The 19400-nt window shown below is 36.9% G+C and overlaps 2 protein-coding genes across 9 annotated transcripts in view; one reads left to right on the top strand and one right to left on the bottom strand.

Moving 5' to 3' along the window:
* CRIM1 (cysteine rich transmembrane BMP regulator 1) overlaps window positions 1–8477 on the top strand; it is a 195651-nt gene extending 187174 nt beyond the window's left edge. For all 4 annotated transcript variants that reach the window (XM_024242035.3, XM_024242036.3, XM_024242037.3 and 1 more), the window contains 3 exons: window positions 1779–1901; window positions 4356–4543; window positions 5886–8477. In XM_024242035.3, the coding sequence (XP_024097803.2) occupies window positions 1779–1901; window positions 4356–4543; window positions 5886–6062 (488 nt within the window). In that variant the 3' untranslated portion in view covers window positions 6063–8477. The remainder of the gene's footprint in view (window positions 1–1778; window positions 1902–4355; window positions 4544–5885) is intronic.
* FEZ2 (fasciculation and elongation protein zeta 2) overlaps window positions 1–19400 on the bottom strand; it is an 80643-nt gene that overhangs the window by 24434 nt on the left and 36809 nt on the right. Inside the window, exons 6-9 of one of the 5 annotated variants that reach the window (XR_008522451.2) lie at window positions 18129–18209; window positions 15774–15849; window positions 13022–13087; window positions 9396–9508 (exon numbers count right to left, since the gene is read on the bottom strand). Coding sequence is in view for 4 of the 5 variants with exons in the window: in XM_024242038.3 (XP_024097806.1) it covers window positions 9471–9508; window positions 13022–13087; window positions 15774–15849; window positions 18129–18209 (261 nt within the window). In the remaining variant the exon portion in view is untranslated. Of the gene's footprint in view, window positions 1–8677; window positions 9509–9596; window positions 10517–13021; window positions 13088–15773; window positions 15850–18128; window positions 18210–19400 lie in introns of those variants that run through there. The other 4 variants (XM_024242038.3, XM_003779830.5, XM_063713726.1 and 1 more) reach the window with 4 other exon arrangements.

Genomic DNA, 19400 nt, shown 5'->3' with positions numbered 1-19400 from the left:
TACTTAGCCATTGACATTTACAGGTTTGGTGGAATTGGTGTCGCATTTGCCCTTTATACTGAGGCCTCAGAAACCAGTGGCAGTTCGGCCCCTGTTGTCATAGGAAGGCTCAGTGTGAAGCCCTGGACTAGGCAGGGGCGGGGCAGAAAGGTGTGTGGCACTGAAAGGTGTCAAGTAAATGGCAACGTGGCTTTTCTGCCCATATTCACCCAGGAAATTCATACCACACATGAGAGTTTTTCAGTGGGTGGATTAAATACCATCTCCCTGCACACACCTCCCAGAATCCACCTAGTCCAGACCTACTGAATCAGGACCTGTGAGAGTCAGCACATTTTCTAAGCTCTTTGGGTAATTCTGATATGATTTTTAAAAATTTGAGAGTCACTGGTTTGTGCTCAGGCCCCTGCGCCTGCAAATGGTAATATTTTCAGTAACTTCTATTTTTAATTCTCGAGTTTGCAGGGATGCACTGAACCTGTAGAAACTATCATTGTTCCCAGTTCTTTTTATGTCTAAAGGTTTTATAATATAAGTAAGAAAGCAGAAGACTATTCTTGGAGGCAGCAAGAAAACTTGGGCTTTGGAATCACAGAACTGCATTTGAATCTCAGCTCTACCACTTACTAGATGCATAATTTTGAGCGATTTAACTTAACCTCTCTGGGTTTCTTTCCCTGGCTGGGTACTCAGTTAACTCATGGGGGAAGCTTAGCAAGTACTCTCTTCTCTATGACTTTCCTCTTCTCTCAAAGTCATCTTAAGGTTTACTTCTCAAAACCTGGTAACTTTGAGACAGAAAATAATCACTCTGAGCAGAGGGGATTATTAATCCTATTTTAATTTATATACTTATAGTGTATATTTTATGTTGGTCTAAATTAGGCTATGGTGAGTATTTAGGATCCTATGTGTTGAGTAATTGCTTTATAAAAAATCAGTGAATAATATGGCAGGATCTGGCCGAAAGGAAATACGTGCATGACACAAACTTTCATTATCACATTTTGAAAACAGGTTCTTAAGAATTAATTGCTTTAAAATGTGGGGCTAGCTGTTGTCAGCTGAAGTATAAATATAAAGAAAGATTTGTAGGAGCTGAGAAAAGTTCTGATTTTTTTTTTTGAAAAAAGACCTGATATTTGAGATAAATAATATTCGTCTCAGTTTGTTTTATGTTGTAGTATAATATCTATCTGATCAAACTGGATAATGTAAATGTATTTACTGAAGATCAGTTTCTAATCTAAATGGTTCCAGTGGTAACATAATGGACATCTGAGACTTATACTCATGAGGTCTACCTACAGTCCATTCCCATTTAGGGGAAGAGAAAGGAGAGGAAATGGCCAAGAAGTCCGTAAGAAGTGGACGTGCTTCAACTTTTTCAAGTTTTGCTAACATATTTTTTGTAAGTTATTCACTACCCCTATATTAAAGAGCAGCAGCTATTAAACACCAACATTTATTAGCTGCTGGAAAGTAAAAGAAATAATTCCACTTCAGCTAGTCCCCTTCAGTTTCCATAAAATTATAGAACCAACACCATTTGACGTGAAAAAAGCAGTTTTTGACCCTGGTGGAGTAGATAATTCTTCTGTCTTTTAAATGTTATAAGAAGTGATTCTCTAGCATGAATGATATAAATGGCAGAAACTGCATCTTTCATGTCCCAGGAAATGTGGTGTTGAATTAAGTGCACCATTTGGATTGAGAATACAAAAGCCAACAATACAGCAGCTTCATCATCTCTTAGGAAAAATGTTCCCTTCTTTTAGAAATGTATGTCCCAGAACCAACCAATATACCAATTGAGAAGACAAACCATCGAGGAGAGGTTGACCTGGAGGTTCCCCTGTGGCCCACGCCTAGTGAAAATGATATCGTCCATCTCCCTAGAGGTAAGCATTGAAGGCAGCTGAGATCTGCTAGTTTTCTATGTGGTCTACTTGGCTTTTTTCTAATTTATAAAATTTCCTATGAGTAACTTTTAACATGACTTGAAGTAAATTCAAATAACTATTCCCGGGCAGACCTGCTTGGCTGAAACATATTTACACCACACATTGATAAAATAAGTCAGCAGGTAACTGGATTAAATGCCTCCTTCCTGGCCCTCTGTGCTCAGAGACTTTGTGATGATGGAAATAAATATGTTCCTAGTCGTAAGAGCTTGGCATCTGGAACTTCTAAGCCATCTCTCAAACGTATGTATATATAAACTTTATAAGGAGAGTAATCATGAACTAGTCACTGTCTCTTGTAGATTCTGCACTGAGCATTTATACATTAGGTTACCCTCTACTTCTGGGCAGTTTTCACTTCATGTGAGTTAAATTTATTACCTGTGTTGACTTTTCTAGTCACCAGGTTTACTCCATGCCTTTTTTTCTTGCTCTATCCTTTCAGTTTGTGCGTAATAAAGATGTTATTTTGTCTCCCAATAGCTGTTACTATTTCCTTTTCTATAAAGGTAGACCTCTTCTCGATCATTAGTATAAACTTGCTCTTAGCCGTGACTCAATACTGCCTCCTGTCTACTCCAACCATATTTTCCAAATCATTGCTATATAATTTTTATATTTCTTTTGGAAGAAGCATATTCGTTGCTTGAGAAGTTAATTGTCTGTTACTCTAGATATTCTAAATATTACGCTTGGATCAAGCCAGATGACCAGAAAGCCAGATTCCTGGACCTAGTGTTTTTGGCTTTCTGTATAATTGTTCTAACTGAATGTGCTTTAGCATTATGCTTACATTCATTTAGTCAATAAATATTAGTGCCTGCTGTATGCCAGGCCCTGTTCTAGAGGCTAGACTTCGGTCCTAAGAATAGCCATACTTATGGTATGTTGAAGACCTGTGCATTGCGTAGTATCTATGTTATAAAGCCCCTAAAGAGAAATTTTCTCTTGCGTCAATAGCAAGAAAATGTATGCTTCTCCTAGGCAACTGATTTGTTTTAACCTAAAAGACATTGTGAATCCTATTAAAGACTGATAGTTGTTTCCATTTTTGGCTTTGGCTGCTACAAAGCTCAGAGCTGACTTTTATGGCTTGGTTTTAGCACAGAAACAGCACTGGAAGACTGAATTTTGTAAACAGACCTCACTTGCAGCTTCATTTCTCTTTCACTAAGACCTTCCTTAATTTATATCTTATTCTTCTTGTATGACACATATTCCTAAAACTGTTTTCTATTTCATTTGGAATATGGGAAAGTAAAATTCGTTCTTTTATTCATTGTGTATTTAAAATCTGAATTCATCAATAAAATGTTACTCTTTGACATTTTTCTTGATGCTGGAAAATATGTTTCTATAAAGTTTTATTGCCATCTGCACTGGCTAAAATGATTAGGAATGTTTTCTAACTCCCATTCCTCCCTGCTCCCACCACCCCTCCAGAACACACACAGAAGCATATCATTTAAAATCTGAGTTTTAAACCACAGTCTTACATACCACAAAGCTCTGTCACTTCATGAGCTGAATTTCCAGAACAATTTAAGAGTAACTGCTTTTGATACTGTGTGTCATGTGTCTTTAACTAAATTGATTTTTAATGCATTTAGAAAACCTGACTACAATGATTTATTTGAAACAAAATAGAATAAAAATAAGGAAACTTTAGGGAGTACCCCCTATTAGCATGTGTTTAACCTTATTTTTGTCTGCAACATTCATTGTAAGAGAGAGATTTTAAAAGAACATAAAGGTCATCATTCATAAGTGCAAAACTAAATGTGGTCACCTATGCAATATAATTCATTGAGGCAGAAAAATGATCTAATAGGCCTAAGCAAGATTTTCAACAAGTTTATGAAAAGTAAGACAATATTGCTTAGAGTTCAGTGAACCAGAGTATCAACCAAAAGACCAACCTCCTGATTCTGATTAGTTTTGATCTAATTAGTCTTAGCTATTACACTAGTAGGTAAAAGAATATACTTTGTTCTAGTCTCCTGTTTGCCAGTAAATCAGCTAATGTTTCTCCTTCGAAATCTGAGAAGACCATGTATGTTAACAGTAATCAAAATATTTTAATGGTCTGATTCACTTTTTCAAAATCTACCTAAGCACCTTCTTATTTCCTTGATTAGCTAGAGTCGGCATCATCTTACCCAATTATTAAGATTCTCACTCCGATTTTTTTTTTTTTTAACATTCATCCCTAAGCACTCTGCTCTCTACTAAGAGCTCTTTGGATCAACATTAGATTTTAATCGCATTTTTAGCCTCAAAAAACTGGGAAGCAATAAAACCAAGTTGCTGATCTCTATTTGCAATGTCATTAAAATAATCCTTAACAATTCTGGTTTAGGTAATAAATGCTTATAATTTTTTTTCTCCTAGATATGGGTCACCTCCAGGTAGATTACAGAGATAACAGGCTGCACCCAAGTGAAGATTCTTCGCTGGACTCCATTGCCTCAGTTGTGGTTCCCATAATTATATGCCTCTCTATTATAATAGCATTCCTATTCATCAATCAGAAGAAACAGTGGATACCACTGCTTTGCTGGTATCGAACACCAACTAAGGTACTGTCTTGCAAAAGTTAGTCTCTTGAATGATGAATCTAGGAAAACTTACACTCATATTGAAATTGCTTGAAACCTTGTGTCTTAACCAGTGAAGTTTTTACTTTGCTATTCATAGCCTCAAATCCATACCAGGCTATAGTATGAATCAAATATATAGTACTTGCCCAGGGCTGGACTGATCACAAGGTGAATTATCCATTATCCATTGGTTAATGAATCCTAACCTTACATGGATCCAGTTTTCTGGATGTACTCTGAAGTTTTCAAATGAACAAATACTTCTGGATTTATTCCTAAATCATTGTTTATATTAGACATTAAAACATGATCACCTGGCATTTCTCAGTCATCAGTCAACTTAGAATTGGGAGAGAAAAAAAGTCACAAAGGGAGGGAGATAATACCCAGGAGAGGGCTTGGAAGATCATGAGGGTATACAAAAGGCAAAAGGATAGGTCAATGCATCAAAGGCAAGCACCAAGTGGAAAGGTCGCAAAAGATGAAGAGGTGGTGGAAAGTAATAGTAGACAAGGTAGGGAGAGGCAGATTTCACACTGAGGGAAAAAAGATGTATGTTTGTTTTCAGTACAAACATAAAAGGCCTCTAAATCTGCCTATTTTGAAAGACAAGAAAAAACTATTAATTAAGGGAAATAAATCATAATCCCTTCCAACTCTAATTCTACCTTTTGCCTTGAGTTGGTTTATTTTAATCATAAACCTTAAGAATTGGAAACAGCCTGAACAATTACGTAATATAATTTACCATCTGGTTAACCCTTCCATGTAAAAATTCTGTCCTGCGGTTATCCTGCCTCCGATTTTTCCTTGAACAAATGAACGTTGGGCACAGCCTCTCTGCTGGGTCGGGATACAGTTGCCAGTGTCCAAAGCTGGGAAACAGACCCGCTCATAAAGTGTATGGAGTGACTAGAAACACACAGGCTGGCCCAGCCTATGATAGTGTTCTACAGTCTGAGTGGTTAGAAGTCATCGCTTTGTTTTTAAAATCTGCCTACCTTCCACTCATTCTTCAGCCCCCTTTAAACACAGGTCTGCACTTAAAGGATTTGAAATCATTTCACCAGTCTTTTTTTTTTTTTTTTCGGTTCCTTTATCTTCCTATTTGACAGTTTCTTGACATTTCACCTTAAAATACAGTTTGTCAGAGTCCCTCATAAAAGTATAGTTGGTACTAGAACAAGACGTGATAATCTGCATACAGTCTATCAATGAATTGTGAAACTGTTATCTCACCTGAGTTAGGTACTAAATTTCTGTTTGAGATAATGTAAAGCAACTAATTTTTTGTGGTTTTATTCCTCCTTTCATTAAATAGCCTTCTTCCTTAAATAATCAGCTAGTATCTGTGGACTGCAAGAAAGGAACCAGAGTCCAGGTGGACAGTTCCCAGAGAATGCTAAGAATTGCAGAACCAGATGCAAGATTCAGTGGCTTCTACAGCATGCAAAAACAGAACCATCTACAGGCAGACAATTTCTACCAAACAGTGTGAAGAAAGGCAACTGGGATGAGGTTTCAAAAGATGGAAGACGACTAAATCTGCTCTAAAAAGTAAACTAGAATTTGTGCACTTGCTTAGTGGATTGTATTGGATTGTGACTTGATGTACAGCGCTAAGACCTTACTGGGATGGGCTCTGTCTACAGCAATGTGCAGAACAAGCATTCCCACTTTTCCTCAAGATAACTGACCAAGTGTTTTCTTAGAACCAAAGTTTTTAAAGTTGCTAAGATATATTTGCCTGTAAGATAGCTGTAGAGATATTTGGGGTGGGGACAGTGAGTTTGGATGGGGAAATGGGTGGGAGGGTGGTGTCGGGAAGAAAAATTGGTCAGCTTGGCTCGGGGAGAAACCTGGTAACATAAAAGCAGCTCAGTGGCCCAGAGGTTATTTTTTTCCTATTGCTCTGAAGACTGCACTGGTTGCTGCAAAGCTCAGGCCTGAATGAGCAGGAAACAAAAAAGGCCTTGCGACCCAGCTGCCATAACCACCTTAGAACTACCAGACGAGCACATCAGAACCTTTTGACAGCCATCCCAGGTCTAAAGCCACAAGTTTCTTTTCTATACAGTCACAACTGCAGTAGGCAGTGAGGAAGCCAGAGAAATGCGATAGCGACATTTCTCTAAAGCGGGTTATTAAGGATATATACAGTTATACTTTTTGCTGCTTTTATTTTCTTCCAAGCCAATCAGCCAGTTCCTAGCAGAGTCAGCACATGAACAAGATCTAAGTCATTTCTTGATGTGAGCACTGGAGCTTTTCTTACAACGTGACAGGAAGGAGGGAGAGGGTGACGAACACCAGGCATTTCCAGGGGCTATATTTCACTGTTTGTTGTTGCTTTGTTCTGTTATATTGTTGGTTGTTCATAGTTTTTGTTGAAGCTCTAGCTTAAGAAGAAACTTTTTTTAAAAAGACTGTTTGGGGATTCTTTTTCCTTATTATATACTGATTCTACAAAATAGAAACTACTTCATTTTAATTGTATATTATTCAAGCACCTTTGTTGAAGCTCAAAAAAAATGATGCCTCTTTAAACTTTAGCAATTATAGGAGTATTTATGTAACTATCTTATGCTTCAAAAAAAAGTATTTGTGTGCGTGTGTATATTATATATATATACATATATATTATATACACATACAATTTATGTTTTCCTGTTGAATGTATTTTTATGAGATTTTAACCAGAACAAAGGCAGATAAACAGGCATTCCATATCAATGCTTTTGATCACTTACAAATTTTTTGAATAACACAAAATCTCATTCTACCTGCAGTTTAATTGGAAAGATGTGTGTGTGAGAGTATGTATGTGTGTGTTTGTGTGCACGCACGCCTTGAGCAGTCAGCATTGCACCTGCTATGGAGAAGGGTATTCCTTTATTAAAATCTTCCTCATTTGGATTTGCTTTCAGTTGGTTTTCAATTTGCTCACTGGCCAGAGACATTGATGGCAGGTCTTATCTGCATCACTAATCAGCTCCTGGATTTTTTTTTTTTTTTTTCAAACAATGGTTTGAAACAACTACTGGAATATTGTCCACAATAAGCTGGAAGTTTGTTGTATTATGCCTCAAATATAACTGACTGTATAGTGTTAACTTTTCAAACAGCCCTTAGCACTTTTATACTAATTAACCCATTTGTGCATTGAGTTTTCTTTTAAAAATGCTTGTTGTGAAAGACACAGATACCCAGTATGCTTAATGTGAAAAGAAAATGTGTTCTGTTTTGTAAAGGAACTTTCAAGTATTGTTGTAAATACTTGGACAGAGGTTGCTGAACTTTAAAAAAAATTAATTTATTATTATAATGACCTAATTAATTTATTAATCTGAAGATTAACCATTTTTTTGTCTTAGAATATCAAAAAGAAAAAGAAAAAGGTGTTCTAGCTGTTTGCATCAAAGGAAAAAAAGATTTATTATCAAGGGGCAATATTTTTATCTTTTTCCAAAATAAATTTGTTAATGATACATTACAAAAATAGATTGACATCAGCCTGATTAGTATAAATTTTGTTGGTAATTAATTAATCCATTCCTGGCATAAAAAGTCTTTATCAAAAAAAATTGTAGATGCTTGCTTTTTGTTTTTTCAATCATGGCCATATTATGAAAATACTAACAGGATATAGGACAAGGTGTAAATTTTTTTATTATTATTTTAAAGATATGATTTATCCTGAGTGCTGTATCTATTACTCTTTTACTTTTGGTTCCTGTTGTGCTCTTGTAAAAGAAAAACAAATATAATTTCCTGAAGAATAAAATAGATATATGGCACTTGGAGTGCACCATAGTTCTACAGTTTGTTTTTGTTTTCTTCAAAAAACAAAGCTGTAAGAGAATTACCTGCAACTTGATTCTTGGCAGGAAATAAACATTTTGAGTTGAAATCACACAGTGTAACTAACTTGCAAAAAGATTCCATCTCTGGGATCTGAAAGACTTTTTTAAGGTTATCAGTCCAGTGAACCTCTGGTGTCACAAGAAGTCCCGTGCCTTTGTCGTTAGGCGGGTCTTTCCCAAGGTATCCTTGCAAAAAGAAAAGTGTCTCCCAGAATACGCAGCATAGCGATGCTGTTTTTAGGGAGACAAGAAACCTACCTGCTGTCAGAAACGTGCTCGTAACTGGTATCAAAATTAACTTGCTACGCACAGGAGGATTGTGGTGGGAAATCCTACAGTGGTTCGATGCAGAGGAACAAAGACTTTACCAAGCACAATGAGGGGAAGCCTAACTGCAAAGAGACTTTGAGCTGACAGGAAAAAATAGGTATATTTTCATACATTTTAGAAGCATCAATTTAAGAATGAGCTATAAACAGACCAATGTTGAATCTCCTTTAAAAAAAATATATCCCCTAAGGACTTTCTACTATATCATATACCCTTTAAAGCTACATTTCTTCAGTACAAGGCGTCATTTTTACAAATTCACATCAAATTAATTTAAATTATTAATATTACTGTATATGTATCTGGGGAAAGGGCCAGTAAGTTCCACATAAGAACATTAATAAAACAAGGAAACCGTCTCGAGTTTCTCATACCCCTAGAGATGACGGCTGAAATGCCAAGCAGGCATTAAACTTCAAACCGCGCCCCTGCCTTTGCAGTCATGGCGTCTCAATTGCTGAGTGGAGTGAGGAATATGTTAGCCCTGTTTGTTTGCTCACAGGTGTTTAAGTGGAATTGTGAAAGCCTCCTGTAGCAGGTCCTATATAGACTCTTACTTCATTCATGTCGTCTGTGGGAGGGGGCTGAATGGCTGTTTCTGAAATGTCTCACAGCCCCAGAAAAAGAGCAGGACTTACTTCTGTCATTCCACAGCAGCTCAGCATACTCTAATAAACGTCCTCCTCTTCCCCTTCGTAGCATTCTGGGACTAATCAGGGTTTCATCTGCTCACATATTGTAGCGATGGGCTCTGTGTGGAATTAAGGGAAAGAATCTAGCACTGTAAGGAAAAAAAAATACAACACAAAACTCCCAAATATAAGGCTCTCAAACATGTATTTTTACTTCTTAAAAAATTTATTAAATGCCATTGATTTGATTGGAACCAGCAAAAGTGCTCATGATACTGATGAATCCATAAGTAGCTGTATCTAGAATTCATACTTAAGAAAAACACACAGGTATGAATAAAATATGACACAGTAATGAGAATGGGCAGTTCTGCAGTGTACACTTTCTCAAGCACCTCAGAGGACACAAACTTTTAAAGTACAATTCTTCACAGATACATGAAGCAGAACATTTGAAAATCAAAAGTTAAACAATACAAGATTCTAAAAGTGAATGGCAATTTAATGGTTAAAATTTGACCAATGGTGAAACAAGCAGCAAGCTACAAAATCCATCATCACCAACAGTTTCAATGTTAAAGTATTAAACCAAAGTAATGCATATTTGGTTTTGCTTCTTCAAGAACAGCCCAAGTTTATTCTGTTTCAGTCTCTCTGAACAATACTGGCAGGTAATAGTTATACTGACAATTCTCACAAAACAGTGTTGGTTGTTGCCGTCACTGAATTCATAGTAGAAATCTCCCAAGCCTTTAATCTAGCTCATCAGTGCAGTTCAGATAAGAAAGCCGTAAACACAAATGGGCATACTGTCAGTTAATGAGAAATAGAACTGCACATGCACAATTAATATTACTCTCTCTCAGTCTACTAAGAGAACAGTTTATTAGTAGATTTAACAAAAACCATCTCTAGAATTCAAAATAGTGCCCATATTTCCGTTGGTTCTATAATATAAAGAATTAGTGTAGTCAAGATCTGTTAATACTGAATCAAACCCAAGTTCAAATGTGCTGAGTTTCTAATAGCAAGAAGGGTAACGGTAGCCAGCTTTCAGAATAATGCTGTAGGAAATCTAGCTTGGAGCCCACCGCAGATAAAGTTGCTGCTCTATGTAGGACACAGAACTAGAAGAAAAAGAGAACTTTTAGCTACAAATGTATATTTTGTATACATTTACACAAAACATACATTTTACATGTACATTTAAAAACACCATTAAGTAATGAGAACTAAATGTTAATGCAAAGATCTATGTCGCAATTTTTTTAAAGGTTTTAAGAGGCTATACCCAACAAGGATGAGTTCTCTCAACACACATTAGAATTTCCCAGAAATGAGATACCAAAAGGCCATGTCTCTTAGGATGCCACTTGGAGACAGAAGCCCCTAACATTCGCCCTATACCATGAGGCTTGTGACACAGCAAACAGGCTCCCTAGGGAAGTCAAAGAAGGGTGCAAGTTTCTTCACACATTTTTATTCCTAACTAGCATCAGCACAGCAGCAGCCACGCGTACATTACTTCAGAATGAGCCTTGGGTACTACTGTCAAGGCAGCAGTGGCGGCAGGCTGCAGTGGGGTCATTAAGCAGGTGCGAGAAAGAGAAGCTCAATTAGCCCATACAGTGCCCACCCTACTCTCTTTCTCAGGCCAAATGAGACCACTTTTCTACCTTCTTTCACTTCTGACATTTGCATTAAAACTAAGATGGTGTATTCAGGCAGCCAAGCCACACTCTCATCTGTGTTAAAACAACAACAAACTAGCCAAAAAAGGGGAAGGAGTATTCTCCCATTGAGCAATATCCCCCTCCCAGGCAAAGTGTCGTATTATTGGTTCCCAAGGAAGAGGAACAGTTAACCAGCTGTGAACTTTCAGGATGGGTGGAAAAGAGCATTTTCAATGACCCAACTTCACCACCTTCCCACACACATTTGGGTAAATACATCTCCGCATTGCACTCCCGTCTTCGTTTTCTCTGACTACAGTCTCTGCTGTAGTCTAAATCCTCGCTTCTTTTCCACCCAGTCCTCACAATACAAAGCCAAGACAAAACCACAACACATGCACACAGACAGCTCATCAGAAGCAGGTACAGTATAGATAGAACTGGGCTTACAGACAGGAGCCAGCGGCCCGAGCATGAGGAGCAGAATTAGATGGGTGCTGCTTCCCTAAGGCATGCGGTATAGGTAGGTTCACAATTACAGTCCTAGGTTTTCAGAGTAAAGAATTAAAAATCATTTTTCCCCAGAGGACTCTGTTCTTTGGGTCATAACGTCCTTCCATGCAGTTAAACGCTAAAACAGCTAGAGAATGCTTCAGAAGCTCATTCTACCTCTGGCCCTCATAGAGGCCTAGGAACCCGCTATAATTAAAATTTAAGACATGTTCTTTATGTTCGTCTCATTCCTGTTTCACATCTAGAAGAACGAACCTCAGAACAATCCAGCTTTCATACCAATGCTAGCACAACACAAAAGCAAACAAAGATGTCAGGTATTAAAAAAAAAAAAATGTCAGAATTTTATAGGGAGAAAAAGTCCTCCATCAGAAAAACAGCTTATTTTTTAAAATGATGTCAACTCAGTCTGTTCTACCCCATTGTTAAGCCACTAGTGTCTAGCTCATGCTTCTTACTCTCACCGCATCAAGACTCTTACAAGTGAAATGTGTGATTGACTTTGAGCACTCTGCGTATACTACTGAGGTTCCCCTTTCATGACACTATGGTTTAAGAAAAGACCATCTGAGGTTTCTAATGTCTCAGAAATTTTCATCTTCCTTGTGCTCAGCTAACTTTAATGGAGAAGAGAGAGAACCCGGAGAAGAAGACTGTTACTAGAAGAGGATTGCTCTCAAAATTTGATCAAACACTACAAGACGCACTTTGTGATGCTTTCAAAATCTGGTCCCTGAATACCTGCTACTTTAAAAAAATATTTCATTGAAAAGTATTAATTTTGCCTCTAATTAAGTTCTTCCGTCCCTTCTTTATCATCCAAACTTTGCTCTTTCCTCGGCAAAGTAACTCAACCTCTCACTCTTCTTCTGCCTCATCAATATTCCCATCCAGTGTGAGCCTCACCTTGCCTCTAAGATTTGTGGCTGCTTTTCCACTGTCCTGGGTTTATGCAAGTCCATTCTTTTTATTTCCCCGCTTCCCTCCCTGTGTCTTCCATCAGTCCCTTTCATATTCCCTTTGGCACTGTTCACAGATGTGACTCTTCCTTCATCCGTCCTCACTAATGATCTGTCCTCCTTTCCACTGTCCTCAAGATGACAGAGACCACCCTTCTCAAACTTCCCAGTGCCAACCTGCCAACATCTGATACCCACATGATTATGGTGCCATCTCACTAATTTTCTTCTACTACCTCCCTTGATGTTTATAGTTTAGCTGTGGAGATTATTTCCAACCCAGAACCTCCAATAAAACTTAAATTACATAAAACCATAATATATAATGTTGGTAGAAGTCAGTCATGTAGCTAATCCTCACCCTGCATAATAAGATTAATGGAAGTTGTGCATTGGGAAGTTACTGTCTAATGTATTAGCAAGGCAATGTATTTACTGACTAATCCAAACCTCCCAGCCACCGCACCTTTACCATTATAAAACTCACCTTTCAGAATATAATCAGTTAACAAGCTCGGAACTTTTTCACTGTCCTCCTTCATGGCACAAAGAACTGCAAAATAGAAGAGGGAAAAAAGACAGTTAAAAATTTAGACCAAAAATATTATTTAATTTCAATCATTGTGGCCTTAATCTTCCTTAATTATAGGATATAACTGACTCATACAAATTATAGGTGATTTTCCTGATAAGGGGATACAACAATAAAGGCCCAATAATTTATTTTAGTGGAGTAAGTCCACAAGAATTTATTTTAGGTAAGAATATCCCACTTACCTGAGAGTGGCTTCCCTGATTTAAAATTTCCAAACAGTGGAGGCAAAAAAGAGGAACTGGGTTATTTACAAGGAGCCTTCGCTCTGTAATAATACTGGAAAGTGGGTTACTGTAATGTGCACCTCAATGAACTCTGTGCAGCAAGAAAACCTCAGTGCTGTAGATCAAGCAAACTAGAGAAACTCTTAGAGAAATGGACAGCTATACCCTCCAACAAGCATATCTGTCAGACTCCTTAGAAACTTTCAAAGAAAAGACCCAAATGAAGAACAGACTTCCATGAAGCAGCACCTGGCATCTGCCTGGCTGTCACCTCCTCTGCACTAGGGAGAAACCTGGGAGAATTAGCCTCATTCTAATTTGACAAATGTATCTTCTAAGTAAAAACTAAAATAGAAAAAACAGCCACCTAGTGTAACGTTTTTCTTTTTTAAGCTAGACCATTCAGGTTGAGATAAACTCACAAATATTATACTTTAACAGAGATTGCCAACTCAAATTTTCTCCAAAGCATCCTGGTAAAAATATTTCACTGTTTTTCCCCACCAATACGACAAGGCAAAATAGTGTAACTGTCAAATCAGCCTTCCTGGGTTTAAACCCTGGCTCTGCCACTTCCTAATTGTGTGACGCTGAGCAAGCTACTTAACCACTTTTGCACCAAGCTCTTCATCTGTGAAATGAGAATAATAATTAGATTTAATCTCAAAGGTTTGTTATGAGGACTAAGCTACTAATTCAGATATAAAGGTCATATCATAGTGCCTGGCACATAGTACATGCTATGTATTAACTGTAACTAACACTACTAATATTTATTTAAATTTTTATTACTATTATTATTGCACCCAGAATCCCCTAATAGCTTTTATGAGGAAGACTATATATCCATAAACACTGTGACTGTCTCCACAGCGCTGTTCTTTTGGAAAGAAAAGGAGCTTTGGACCCATATGTCCAAAGATTCCAAACTGTGACAACCTGTAAAGACATCTCAATGCTGGAATTATGATGACTTTAGTTTGACCAACAAAGTATTTGTTCTTGATCTGAGAAGCTGAGGCCTGCCAGTAATTCCTGGCTTATGAGCAATATTTATTTATGTTCCCTTCTTTAGACGGCTACCATGTTCACTATTTCTGCTTCCAATCATGTTTAAAATTTTTTCTAACTTCTATATAAAAATCACATACCAAAAACCAGCATCATTAAAAGTATAATTTCCTGGGAATTAAGAGACCCAGCTCTGTAATTAACCATCCCCGTGTGATCTTGGACACGCATAACTTCATAAGTTCCTCCTGAAAATAAGAGGGCTAGCTACCCAGTTAATCTCTTGATTTTTTATTTCAGACTGGCTGGCATCACTTGATTTATCCATATTTAAATATAAAACTTTTTAAAGAATTATTCACCAAAGGAAAGAATAAAAGCTCCAAGTTAGCAGGCAGGGAGCTAAGAAATAAGACACTTGCTTCTACTCTTAGGTTTTCCTTGCCCATTCCTCTTAAATTTCCAAAATAAATATCATCATCCATACTCATCCATGTGATGCTCTTTCATTTGGTTCCCCCCTAATTAGCAAGTATCATAAATATTTACCATAACGAAGACCTAACAGATCAGCAAATTCAATCCCTCCATTTTAACGGCTAATTGATAGTAACTTAGCCAAAATCATACATATATTAATCTATTTACTGTGAGGTAAATAGAACAAATATTTTTTATCCTAGTTTTTCAATGTGAGCAAAAGAGAGTAAGTAACTTCCAAGGATATCCCTGAAAATAACAGGGATAGAACCAGAATTCAGGGCTCATTTGCGGCCATCATAAGAGATACTCAATATCATGTATATTTAAATCTAACAATTTTTTTTAAGGCAAGACCCTTGAAGGTGCATTATCTTTGTCTGCTTTGTTTACTAAAGTATCCCAAGTGCCCAGATCATGGCCTGGTACAGAGTAGGCCTTCACCAAATATTTGCTGAATGAATGCATGTTCTTAAAACATCACTGTCAATTTATGTTCTACCTATAACTACTCCTTCGGGTTCTACATTCATAAGAAATAAAAAGTGTTTACCCTAAATCTTTCCTATTCAATTACTGACAGTCACAGATATATAAGATCCATAAAGAATTTTATTTATGATAAATGGATATGTTCTTAAACATATAAGAGATGATGGAGATTTAGGTTATGCTTTTTCCCAAAATTTTAGCTCATAAATATTTCACAAGGTAAGAAAAACAGAAAAACTACAAATCAACACTAGAGTTACTGTTGTATTTAATGTCACAGCCATTTTGGGCTTCATTCTTATAAAAATAAACAATTATATGCATCATTTATATCCTAAATTGACAAAACACTAACAACAAAATCAGCCAACTAAAGTCAGGTGTTTACCGATCAGCAAAAGGAAATCAGTTAATAGTTTCATTTTGTCTTTGCTCACTTTTTGTTAATATTTGAAGATCTTCAACAGACGGTGGTCCATTTTTTTTCTCATAAGGAATGACTGTAGTCAAATACTGCCAAGTTTAAAAAAAAAAAAAGTGTCACTTAAATCAGAATTACCTTATCTGCAAAAAATTTGATACTGTTACTAGAAGGTCTATCTCATAATATAAAACATAAGCTACTTTGGTAATGAAAACACAGGTATTGTATGGGAATAAAGTTATCTTACTATCTCAGATGGAGCTCATTTTTTTTTTGCCCACCTCTATTTGCTTCATACAAACCTAGTGTCAACAGAAACAACCACCTTTTTGCATTTCAGTTATTGAAAATTTCATAGGACTAAGTCTGAGGATGGTTTACTCAATTTGTTCATTTTTAAAGTGAAGTATTATCTCACATTCTACTTGCATATTTTTCAACACATTTTAAAAATAGCAATTTAAACTAAAAACATAGTTTTAACAGTTCTGCACAATAAAGTAATTTCCAACAGCAAAATAATTCTGTTTCAGACCATTTTTATTCTAGTTGAACAAATGGACCACATATATAACATGACAACTTTGAAAAACACACACCAGCTTCTTTCAGAAGCTAACAAAGACACACTTAAATCGTTTTAGAAATGCGTTATACTATTATTTTAAATTATTGGGTAAGTCATTGTAAACGTTTTTAGGCATTAAAGGAGAAAAGTGAAAGTACAGAATGGCCTAAGGGGAAATGAATAATGAAAATTAATGTCTGAAATTGAGACAAACTTCCTAGTTCACTACTTGTAAAGGCTCACAAGTAACAGCGCCATGTCTTATAACTAATCCCATGAAAGCATAATCCATAAATGATTGTCCAGATTTTCTCGTTCTTACCATCCCACCAAAAAAATAGTTCCGTGCATTTCACATATGCTCATATAGAAAGCCAGTGGTTTTTACCTGGAATCTCTTAGCTCCACCCATTATTTAACCTCGTGCCCTAAATCTCAGCTCTGTGGCTAATCCTCACTGAGTGATCTTATCCTGCCCATAATTGAAAAACAGGATAAAGAAAGCTGCTTTACAGTAACTGGATCCCTAAGTCCAGAAAAGTGGTAAAATTGCATAGTTCAATCTTTGAGACACTTAAGTGTTCCACCGTCTTTTTGATGTAGACTTCTTGCAGGTGATGCCCAATTGTATAATCGAATGTTTCTTTGTAAAGAACAACAACAACAAAAGGCCAGAAATGATGTCCTCCTGGCTTCACTCTGCATGCGTCAGGCAACCTGGAGAGGCACCATGAGGCTGCGCCCTGGCCCGCTCTCTGGCTACCTGGCTGTGTCTTCAGGCCTCCCTGCTCCACTCACAGTTTGGAAGATTCCTTGCCTTCTTGTGAGGCTGAGAGAGGTGAGAGGCACCGGAATGAAAACAAAAATTCAAACATCCCTTCATGGAGCTCATTGATGAGCTGCAAATGTCAGTGTGAGGCTTCCCTCTTTAATAGGAATGATCTCCCTTCTCGAGAAACACTTAACTACCTACAGTAAAAACTCCAGGCATTTGATCTAGGCGTTCTTTTGCTAAACTTCCTACAAGCTACATTTTGTACACCTTCTTAATCTGCACAGAAGAGCTAACTTAAAGAGTTTTCTTTTTTAAGGTGAAAATTTCATAAAGTGAAAGGTAATTTTAAGCATACCTATTAATGTGAATGTTTCCCATGTTCATGATATTCCTTCAATCATTATACAAAAATGTGAATAAAAAGCAAATTGCTAGATGCTTGATTATATATTCATATCTATGTATAATTTTGTATAAATAATGTCTCATGCCTCGTTTGGCAGACAACTGAGTTGGCTGACTATGCAATACACCTTAAAAACACATGAATTTCATTTAAAGGAGGTAAGATATACTCTATACATATTTTTGACCTAGAACTCTAGTCTCAAACATACCAACATCTGGCGTTCTTCCCCCAAAAATGACATCTTGTTTCTTAGACTTTTAGAATTAGAGTCTCAAATTTTAGTTTAGTTATTTTCACAAGCAGATTTCCTACACATGCAATACATTATGTTAAAATGTTAATGTCTATTTGTTTAAAACTAAGAGTGAAAAATGGAGCTATAAAACATGTCTTAAGAATGCATTTCATCTATTGTCCAATTTGAAAAATGCTTTTTCCTCAAAGGGAAATTCTGTTCATTATCAAGACTATAAATATAATGAACTTTTATAACCAACTTTTATTTCTCTCGTTAAGCAGTGGTCTTAGTAAATTAGTAAACTACCAGCTTTCAGGATCTTCACTTACACAGAAAATGAAAAAGTAGAGAATGAGGAAAATAAGGATAACCGAGCACCTGTTTCTCTCCACCTGAATTTCCAAAGGTGTGGCGGAGGCCATTCTGAATGACATTTGAGATCCCTTCCATGCTGAAGCGCTAAAGGCGGCAATATACGGCCCAGAAGAAAAGGACAGAGAAAGAAGTTCAAAGTCTATTAGTAAGAATGTACCATGATGACTTATGTGCCCGAGAGGCAAGCAGTTAGAAAATGCCACTACTTATCCAGATAAAGCACATAAACCCATGCTCTTTTTAAAATGCTGTTGCTTCCATTTCTTTGCAAGTTAAATGCAAAAGCAACTGTTTTTATGCTACTATATTCATGCAGGCATTTTTCTGATGTAGCTAATAAAATTGTTCCAATGTAAATGTTGTAAGTTGTACACATATTTGTTCTATACAAAATTTACTGTGTAATTTTTAAGATACTTTTTGATATTATTTACCTACATTTTATCAGAAGTCTGAAAACGTAATATGAACAGTATGCATATTTCCAGCCTAAGTTTGTATAATTCTACCGTCAGTTTGGAGAACATTAACATAACATTTAGCAAATGAAAATGCTGTTACTTGGAGAGCTGATTATTGCTTCCCACTCACTCTTCGGGCCACCTGCCACTGCCTTGTGCAGAAATGCGAACTAGAAGATGGCATACGCTTCCTGGAGAGCAGAGTGGATCCCACGTGCCAGCTAGGCCCCCAAAAACTTCTCCAAAGACTTTTCCACTCCGTTTCTAGGAAATAATTCTAGTTTCTTTCTCCCAGCAACCTCCAAGACTTCCTAGAATTCTTTGTACTGAAAAGGGAGTATTTTTTTCCTAAACAACTTATCTTGATTTGTAACCAGTCTACAATGTCATCAGGCATAGTAAAAAGCGTCTGGTGGCACCTCTATGGCGGCTGAGTCAAAGGAGTGAGATGGATTCTTACAGCATGACTAATTAAGGGGAAAGGCATCGTGAAAAGGAAGTGAAGGCCTGATTCACTGGATGGTTCCTTCCCCTGGAATTTTATAGAGGAAATCTAAATCAGTAAACACATTTGAGGAGTCAACATAAAGAATATTTTACCAGGCCCCAAGGGACATCAGAAAGGAAACCAAGGAAATGGTCATCAAGAAATACATATAGTTTCATCCAGTGGTTCTCAAAGTGTAGTCCAGGGACCCCCTCCCACCCAACTCCTGCCAAGAGGTCCCTGAAATCCTCTCAGGAGTTCAGGAGTTCAAAAATGTTTTCTTAATACTACTAAAATATAAGTTGTCTTTTTCACTCTCATTCTCTC

Source organism: Pongo abelii, chromosome 12, assembly GCF_028885655.2.
Source record: "Pongo abelii isolate AG06213 chromosome 12, NHGRI_mPonAbe1-v2.0_pri, whole genome shotgun sequence".
Classification (NCBI taxonomy): Eukaryota; Metazoa; Chordata; class Mammalia; order Primates; family Hominidae; genus Pongo; species Pongo abelii.
Note: the sequence above shows the minus strand (reverse complement) of the source record. Positions and strands in the feature narration are given on the sequence as shown.